The following is a 10154-nucleotide window of genomic DNA, read 5'->3' on the forward strand; positions in this document are numbered from 1 at the left end:
GTCGACCATTATGACAACTACTATTGGACAATAGATATATTAAAAAAATTTGATGTCTCTAGGTAAATTTTTTACTGTCATTGTTATTGACAAAGATTTAGCATTAATGAATGCCATGGAGGTTGTTTTTCCTGGCACAGTAAATCTTTTGTGTAGATTTCACATCTTAAGAAATATGTTTACGAATTGTAAAAAGTTTTTTTGAATGTGAGGAGATGTAGGAGGCATTTATGTTAGGCTAGAGTATTCTTGTATTTTTTTCTACCGATGATGAATAAGAAAGACTTTTGAGTTCACTGTAAATTAATTACTAGACTTATCCAAGTACAATAAAGTATGTGAAAGAGTAATGATTGATAGAGTATAAAGAGATATTTCTTGCTTCTTAGATGGATAAAGTAATGCACTTTGATAATGTTACAACAAATAGATACGGTTTATGTTGTATTTTTTTTATATTATTTGTGGTTTAAGATTTTCAGAATAAAACATCCATTATAATATACCTTTATTAATTTGTTTAGAATCGAGAATGTACATATTAAATTAAAAAAGTACCTTGGATCATCTTAAAACAATTTTGAGTCATCATAGAGGATAATTAATGTCCTTATTGAGCTCCAATAGACAAAGATAAAGACTTCTTTTAAGAGAAGTCTTACGATTATAGAGCATAATTATAAGTTTTCATTATTTAAAGAGTTTTGAGAATTGGTATCTAAAAATACCTTGATTATGATAATGATGAAGGCCAAGCAAGCAAATCATGTTGGGATTGACAAGTAAGCTTGTGGTTGCTTTATTAGAGGCATGCATATATTATCTTGTGCTCAGAAAATTGCAAAGCATATAAAGGTGGGAAGTTTAATTTCTTTATTTGAAGTGCATCCTCATTAGAGGAAGTTGGATTTAATCCAATGTCAAGTTAATGATGTCTTTGAAGAGTTGACCATTGTATTCGAGGTTGATCAAATTATAAAAAGCTTCAATGAATGTAATGAGTTCTATAAATTACCCATGAAAAGAAAGTTACGAGAACTTGGTGATCAGTCAACAACTGCCCTGATTCCACCATTAGAAATGGCTAAGATAAAAGATTGCAGAGCTATAAAAGCAGATACCTCTACATGTGATCTAACCTATCACATTGAGAAATTATGTTATCTATTTAAGATAATACATCACCACCAACCATTACGCATTTAATGAAAGTGACAACACAGATTAATAAACTTCTTGTTCAGCATCTTAATGGTAAATGAAAAATGTGATATATGAATAGTTTACCAATGGAGTTACATCTGTATTTATAGGGTATCATTGATGTTAAGGTAGATGGATATTGTAGTTTTTATTTTATTATTGGATTGCTTAGATTGTAATTAGATTATTAGATATAGGTGCGACAAGATTTAATTGATAAGCTTAATTGATATTATGGCGAATATATGACTTTGTATGAATCCATAGAGCATATGGAAGAATTATTAGAAAAATTATCGTGTTTCAATATTTGTGCCCTATACGATAAGTGGATGACTTACTTGATATGGATCATTTGATTACCTCATGGTATAACGTCGTGCTAGTCCATATCAGTTTGATATAGTCTCTAACATATCTCCTTATTAGATCTATACCACCTACACCATTGGAATACAAAGTCATTATGATTGGATTTATTAATGATTGTTTTTTTATGCAGGTTTTGATAATTTGATTTGATACTTACCATTTATATCATTAATAAACATATTATACTTATTGTTTATATCTTGCACATGTGTTAATGAAATCATTCTCACCAATACCTTCAATTGTATGCAATTGGTGTTAGATTCATTATAATTGTGCTGGAGGATAGAAGGCTTCCTATTTATCTTGCATTAAGAATTTCAAGTTATTGTTTTGTAAAAACTATAATGTGGCAACTCAAGAAACAATACACAATGATTGGTTAGTTTGGATATGTTAGTTCGGGTTGTGTTAAAATAATCATGTTATGTAATGGATGTGTTATATTGAATAATTTATATAAGTTTTTTTATATTGAACAGGGTATATAATGGATGTGATACATTGATTAGGTTATGTAATATTGTCATATTAATAAGAACAATATATAATACTGCCATATTATATAAAGATAACAAAGTTACAAAATCGTATCAAATGTTTTAGGTATACGTACAATACCTTACTCTTCCTTCGACCTTTTGAGTCAAAGATATACAAGTGGATAACAGGTTATGATGTCATCATTATAGTGGGTGGGGAGATTTCAAGCATGGCTGATACTATTGTCGATGTAGTGGGGAGGAGCTAGTTAATGCAGTAACCGATAAGCTTTTAAGTAATGCAGATGCTGTCGTCGATGCTAGGGTCTGGGTGGTAGGCTGAGAACAGGCACTGGTGGTCTAGGTGGTGCATGTGTAGATGATGGTGGTGGGGTGAAAATGGTCATGAGCAATCTAGGTGGATCATGTGTCGATGATGGTGGTGGAGTTGATGTCTAATGTGATATTATCAATCTAGACTAATTACTACTAGTTGCTGCAGTTGATGACCCAGACAATTTAACATGTGCTTTGATAACTGCATATCTCTATATATTAACATTTTACTGTAATCCATTTTACAAAACATGCTCAAGCAAAAACAAAATGATCGAGTTCTACTACAAAATATTAATAAGGTAATCAATATCGATAACATATAATTAAAATTAACAAAGTAATTAGTAATCATAAACTCAAAGTTTATGACTTATAGTACCATTGATAGGTTGAGATTGAAATCTAGAACATAACTGAAATCCAAATCTATGTTTTGAATTTTGAATTTGATGATGTGAAATTGATGTAAAACAAACATTATAATATGATAAACATTCATTTGGTCTTTGACATCTTCGACTTTAATGCTCTAACGACACAAATGCATATCCCATTTCTCCCAATACTAGTTTAGAAAGCTATATACAACATTATACATGTTGGATGATAAACCTCGCTCAATTTAAGATGAGGCTAAAGGAGTTAGAGGAATGGTCTGCATAAATTCAAACTGTTGTAGAAACTTCTCCAAATGATATGGCTTTACAATGACCTGACACTTAATACATATTGTAAAAAATATAATATCATGTAACGAATAACCTTAAAAATTGTAGAACCCTAAACAATCGTATAAATAATTGAATATACAAACTAAATAAGCAATTGAATCTTACCTAAACTTGTGATTTTAAGGTTGAATAGATTGTTGATGATTGAATTTGGGGTGGATTTATGGTGCAATGGAGAGAATTAATAAAAGAGGGAAAGAGAAAGAATAGGTGAAAGGTTATGAGTGGAAATCTAAAATATTGAATTAGAATGTAATGAGTAAAAAAAAAAAATTTTATTTATAAATTTGTGTGTGTAGTAATTAGGCTTATATAAAAAATAGGGGATGTACATAAAACTTTCCAAATTGAGCAAAAAGAACAAAGATAATGATGAACAAAAGTCGGTTTAAATCGATTAGATCGATTGGATTCAAGTGAATTCGATTAAATCGGTTTAGTTTATTCAATTTTGGTTATAATCGATTTTTTAAATCGATTAAATTGATTAATTTGGTCAATTTTTAATTTTTAAAATTGATAACCGAACTAATTGAATTAATCGATTTTTTAATAAGTAAAGATAAAAAAATTAAGATAAATATATATATTTTTATAAAATATTGTTGAAATTATTAAAATTTTTATATATTTAATGTAAATGATACTTGAATTTAAATTTTATTGAATTTATAATTAAATAATTATTTATAATAAAAAATAATAAAAAATAATTATTTAATCAAACTAATCGAATCGAGTCAATTTTGATCAATTTAATTATAATCAATTATTTAAAAATATTTTATTGATTCGATTATTTATTAAATAAAATTAATTAAATTGATTATTGATTTTTTTCAAATCAAATTTATCAGACCGATGAATTGCTCACCCTAAACGAAAAGAATAAAATGAAACCGAAAGGCATTTTCTTATAGTCAAACTGAAACCTGGCCAAAGCAATCGAACAACCCACTTTCAAACTCAAAAAGTTCTTACAACAAAGCATCCCATCTCTCTCTCGAAGTTATTCTCCTCTTCTCTTTCGTGCTCTTCGCCTTTCCCAACAGGTAATCACCCCTTTCTTTGTAATAATTTCTTCCTTTTCTTTATATTCGAGAGAACCCTAGATCTTTTGTCCTTATTTTTTTTTCTCTGTTTCTGTTAATTTCTTTTATCTATATTGTTGTCTTTTGCATAACGAAGTCAAGGGTGGTGAAAAATGAAATGGTTTTTTTTTTAAGAAAAAGTGATTTTTTTTTAAGAAAAAGTGATTTTTTTTTTCTAAAAGGCTTGATTTTTGTGTGATTTTATTTCACATAGGACGTTGGTTTTGTGCATAAACAAGTCAAGGATGGAGAAAAATGAAGTAGGTATTTGCTGGTTTTGAAGCAAAAAGGTAAAATTTTTGGTTCAGAGGCCTGATTTTTGTGTAATTTTGGTTCACGTAGGAGCTTGGTTCTGTGCACAAACAGGTTAACTGAAGTGGGTATCTCTTGGTTTTGGAGAAAAAGGAAAATACTTTGGTTGAAAGGCTTGATTTTTGTTTGTAATGGAGGGAGGGCTAGGTGGAAACACCGTTCCGCCAAATTCAATGGATAAATCTAAAGTATTAGATGTAAAACCACTACGTACCTTGGTTCCTTTGTTCCCAGAGGCTTCTGAGGGTACTCCTTTTGTTTGTGTACCTCCTAATGGCCCTTTCCCATCTGGGTTTTCACCATTTTTCCCCTTTAGTGGATCACAAGGATCCCAATCTACACCTGACCTTAACCAAAATGACTTCAATTCAACTGCTGTGCCGCTTCGGTCGTTTAGAGCAGAACCTAATGGCCAAAATACGTATGGCAGTCATAAACACAAATCAGCTGGATCAAGTTCTGTTAAAAAAAAAGCAAAGAGGATCAAAGATTCGGAGTTTGTATTAACTGCTCTTAGTAATTTCAATCCTGGAATTAGTTTATCTGAACGAGATGATGGTAACAGGGAATTGGTTGAGAATGTGCTTTTGAGGTTTGATGCGCTTAGGAGAAAGCTTAGCCAAATGGAAGATGCGAGGGAATCACATTCTAGCATTACTAAGCGTGCAGACTTGAAAGCTGGCAACATGATGTTGAGCAAAGGGGTTCGGACTAACATGAAAAAGAGAATTGGGGTTGTTCGTGGTGTTGAAATTGGGGACATTTTCTTCTTCCGGATGGAGTTGTGTTTAGTGGGGTTGCATTTTCCATCCATGGCTGGAATTGACTACATGGTTAACAAGGGTGATTTAGAGGGAGAGCCAGTGGCTTTAAGCATTGTTTCATCTGGAGGGTATGATGATGATGCTGAAGATCCTGATATTTTGGTATATAGTGGTCAAGGTGGGAATGCCAGTAGAGATAAAGAAGCATCTGATCAGCAGCTTGTAAGGGGCAATCTTGCTTTGGAAAGGAGCTTGCACCGAGCCAATGAAGTACGAGTCATTCGGGGTTTGAAGGATGCTATCCATCAAACGTCTAAGGTCTATGTATATGATGGGCTTTACAAGATCCAAGAGTCATGGATGGAGAAGGGGAAATCAGGTTGCAATATGTTCAAGTATAAATTGGTAAGGGTCCCTGGGCAGGCAGTTGCTTTTGCCACTTGGAAATCCATTCAGAAGTGGAAAGAAGGTCTGTCTTCAAGAGTTGGACTTATTCTTCCTGACCTCACTTCAGGTGCGGAAAGCATACCTGTTTCACTTGTAAATGAGGTTGATGATGAAAAGGGGCCTGCTTACTTCACATATTTCCCTACTGTCAAATATTCGAAATCATTCAAATTAGTGCAACGTACTTTTGGCTGCACTTGTCATGATGCATGCCAAGCAGGAAATTCTAACTGCTCCTGCATTCAAAAAAATGAATGTGATTTCCCTTACACTGCCAATGGGATTCTAGTTTGTAGAAAACCCATGATATATGAATGTGGTCCCTCATGCCCATGCTTTCGTAACTGCAAAAACAGAGTTTCACAGACTGGTTTTAAAGTTCACTTAGAAGTTTTTAAGACAAGGGATAGGGGTTGGGGTCTGCGGTCATGGGACCCTATTCGTGCAGGTACATTTATCTGTGAATATGCGGGTGAAGTTATTGATGAAATTAAGGCAAGGCAGGATGGGGGAGATGGTGAAAACAATGAGTATGTTTTTCATACAAACCGTCTCTATGAATCCTTCAAGTGGAATTATGAAACTGAGTTAGTAGGAGAGGAAGGTTCTGACAGTACTGAAGATTTTGATATTCCATCTCCCCTAACCATAAGTGCAAAGAACAGTGGAAATGTAGCTCGATTTATGAATCATAGTTGCTCTCCAAATGTTTTCTGGCAGCCAATCATGTATGAACATAACAATGAAGCTGTCCTCCATATTGCTTTCTTTGCAAAGCGACACATTCCTCCTATGACAGAGTTGACATATGATTATGGTATTCCACACTCAAATGAGACTGAAAGTAACAATGCAGCATATGGAAGAAAGAAATGCTTATGTGGATCACCAAAATGCCGAGGTTATTTTTATTAAGGTTTAGGTTGCATGCCTGTATTCCGTAGACAGGCAAAACTTTTGGCTTTTTGAAAGAGGTTTGGGACCTCACTTGTCTTTGTCTAAATTATGCAAGTCTACATGCTTTTATGTTTAATGTTTAATGTATATAGCTTGTACTAGGGGTACTGATTGTTCTTATGCTTTTAGTGCCCTTACATGCAGAAGAACTGACAATGTATGGAAACCATGTATGATGGTGTTTTTGTAGTCTATATAGCAGAATGTCAATGTATGGTTCTGTTACATAAGATATGGCAAATTACTTGGTATTCACTTTCATCCTTGTTTTTACCTGTCCTTGACTCTATGCAAATGAATTGGTTTCCAAGTTTTTATGCTCTTAGTAAAATTTCCTACATGACAAGTATGATATCATTTTATGCATTGCACATTCACATCAAAGATGCTTTCAAGAAAAGGCTAGACAGGTTAGAGACATGAAACTTTAAGACCAAGTTTTGATGTTAGAAATTAGGCTTTGGGTGATAGTGTGCCATTTTTTTTATTGGAAACACAATATTTTTATCTGAATTGACGGCATTTCCTTTTCCCTGATTTGCAAGTGGCATAACCTTTTGAGTTGGCTTCCCTTGTATATCTCTGCACTTATTTTGAGGGTGCTTTATTAAGCAAAACAAGGTAAATTCATATTATATTGGAGTCCTTTTAAGTTATAAAGCATTAGCTAAATCTTATTACTACAATTTATAAAAGATTTAGCCATCCAAAAAAATAATTTTTCTTTATAAGCAAAACAAGTTCAAAATGAAATTTTAAACTTTAGCAATTAGGGTGTTCACTGAAAAGACATCTAATTCAATGGAATAAAATTTCTAACTTTTTATATAGCTATAATTTAAATTTTATTAACAATTTACTTGAATAAAAAATTCAAGATTAATAAAAAAATAAATAAATAAATTAGTCTATATATATTTTTTCCCATTCATTTAGACACCAAATGAGTTCAAGGTTTTTTTTTTTTTTAGACAAATGGATGTTCAAGTCATCAAGTGGGATGGTAAAAAACTATTTATTAAAACTTTAGTAATTTGTTGGTTCAAGGCTCCGAAGGCCAACAGTCAAAGATCCAATTATTAACCTCTTCAGATATCCCGAAGAAATATTGCTTCAAGGAAATGCTAGTCACATCAAAGTAAGTTCGGTAGGAATAAAACAGAGCCTAAACCAGACAATAACTAAAGAGGCACACAGTGAATTGATGCATATTAATTTTGGTAAATTTAATTACCAATCTAGAATGATATAAAAAATTTTGAGGGGTCGTGTTTAAGGTTAAGGTTTTGCTTGATAAAGCGAAAAGAAAAATGAAAAGATGAAAAATTAGAAGAGAAGAAAAGTAAAAAGATGGAAAACATTTTTTTTTTCTTTTCATTGAATATTGATGTGCATGGCTGAAAAGATAGAAAAATTAAAAGAAAATATAATTTTCTTTTTATTCATTGCTTGGTAAAATTGAAAAATGAAAGGAAAGGAAGTGAAATTTACGTGATTTTATTATTATAATTTTTTGTAAATTAAGATGAAAAAAATCTAAATTTGATGAACAATTTTATAAATACGTAATACATTCTTATATCTCTTTCATTTTCTCTCTCTCTTTCTTTTTTTTTTTTTTTAAATTTAGAGTGATATGTTTTTGTTAATAAGTGTAAAAAAATAATAATCTTTCCTATTTTCTTTCCTTTCATTTTTTTTATCAAGCACACTTAAAAATTATTTTCCTTCCACTTTTCTATTCACCTTTTTCCATCCTTCTATTTTTCTACTTTACCAAGCACAGTATAAGAGTCGATTGCTTGTTACTTTTCGATGCTGTTGTATCCTTTGTTTTATCTATTAATTAAAAAGATTGATTTTCCAAAAAAAAAAAAAATTGAAACTTTATGATTTTAAAAGTTAATGATCTTGACTAGTTTCTCTCTAAAATTTATGCCATGCATACCAATCTTCCCAACAATCCTTAGCAACCTTACAAGAAGAAACCATAAAAAATTTTCTACATTGTCAACTTTACTAATGATTAAAAAACGACTCAAGGGGATTGCATAAGTTAAAGCTTCAAGTCTAGATAGAAAACTATCTACTTCAAGCCTTCAAAGGCAATGAAGCAATTCATCACTAGGATTCGGGGGTTTTTTTTTTTTTTTTAATGTTTAATGCAGAAAATTTTGAACTGTTTCGCCAAGTGAGAAGCCACCAAACAAAACAAGAAAAGTTTACTGTTAATACTTAATAAGAAAATAAATAATTAGTAAATATTTTAATTTAATAAAAAAATTAATTACAGACAAAATAGTTAATATATGTATTTACTATTTGTAGTTTGTAGTTTTGGGGTTCGTTGTTTTATAATAGATTAAAGCCTTATTTGAAAAACCATTGAAATTTTTAATTGCATTAAAAATGAAAATTTTCAATACTTTAATTTTTTAATGGTTTGTAGCACATTTTAAAGTCCACTTAAAATAAAATTTTTTTTTCAAACAAAAGATATTGAATAAGATAAGTAGGTATAGATTTACTTATCATTTAATGTAGAAAATGTTCAGTAAATTTTTATTTTAAAATTTTTTGAATTATTATCCCTTAAAAGCACTATTTAATTATCTACAATGAAAATAAAAGTAAAATAATAAAATGATAATTTTTTACAATTTAATATTTTACAGCTATCAAATAATATATTTAATTTAACATTTAATTTTCAATAAAATATCAAACAGTTTTTATAATTCAAATTCAATACTTATCGTATGTAATATTCAGTACTTAAATTTTTAGTTTATAAAAAAAAAAAAAAAAACCTACGTCTTGGTTGTGGATGGATTCTATTAAAAAAATAATAAATTTAAAATAATAATAATAATAAGAAATTGGTATTTGCAATTATATGTGCTAATCCTTATCATGATCTTTTGATCTGTTTTAATAATGTGGAAAATCAAAAGGTTAGAGGTAAAATGATAGATTGAGAAAGAATGTCAAAATCAATTCAATAATAACTTGTCTCAACTTATAGAGGAAAATGGAAACTGGGAATTGAAACTATTGGTGCAAATTGATGCTTTCCATTTGATAATCGCCAGAAAAAATAAAATTGATGTAATTAATTCTTCTATTGAATTCTTATAACAAATATCCTCACGTGCAATATTTAAAAAAGAAATATGTCTGAAAATTTGATCATTAGATGTGAAAATGAATTGTCATTAATATTTTTATTAGATATAATTAATCACTTAATTAAATTTATTATTTTTTAAAAAAATTTAAATTTGACTAAAGTTCTTTAAAGGAATAAGTTTTAGTTTGCATATCATAACTAGATTTAAAAATTTGGTTAAGTATGAGGAAGATATTATTACCCCACAATATTTGTTAAAAAATATCACCAATTACTCTTATATTATCATATCATATTGTTTGTCCAATAATGTTATTAATTACTCT

General features: G+C 30.1%; 1 protein-coding gene across 5 annotated transcripts; it reads left to right on the plus strand.

The window, feature by feature from the left end:
* The first annotated feature begins 4049 nt into the window (after window positions 1-4049).
* LOC111296492 (histone-lysine N-methyltransferase, H3 lysine-9 specific SUVH1-like) lies at window positions 4050-6959 on the plus strand. 5 transcript variants are annotated; one of them, XM_022890839.2, is made up of 3 exons: window positions 4050-4179; window positions 4433-4508; window positions 4585-6959. In XM_022890839.2, exon 3 carries the CDS (start codon window positions 4662-4664, stop codon window positions 6654-6656), a length of 1995 nt encoding a protein of 664 aa, XP_022746574.1. In that variant the 5' UTR covers window positions 4050-4179; window positions 4433-4508; window positions 4585-4661; the 3' UTR covers window positions 6657-6959. The 5 variants fall into 5 exon arrangements, with proteins under 5 accessions (XP_022746574.1, XP_022746573.1, XP_022746576.1 ...); XM_022890838.2 differs by having other exon boundaries at window positions 4433-4478; window positions 4561-6959; XM_022890841.2 differs by having other exon boundaries at window positions 4433-4478.
* The last annotated feature ends 3195 nt before the right edge of the window (window positions 6960-10154 follow it).

This window comes from Durio zibethinus, chromosome 12 (assembly GCF_047325235.1).
Source record: "Durio zibethinus cultivar Kanyao isolate XHJ-2024 chromosome 12, ASM4732523v1, whole genome shotgun sequence".
Lineage (NCBI taxonomy): Eukaryota > Viridiplantae > Streptophyta > Magnoliopsida > Malvales > Malvaceae > Durio > Durio zibethinus.

What these genes read in the sequence shown, in the direction of transcription:
- LOC111296492 (XM_022890836.2), top strand. Translation starts at nt 4,662, where the DNA reads ATGGAGGGAGGGCTAGGTGGAAACACCGTTCCGCCAAATTCAATGGAT.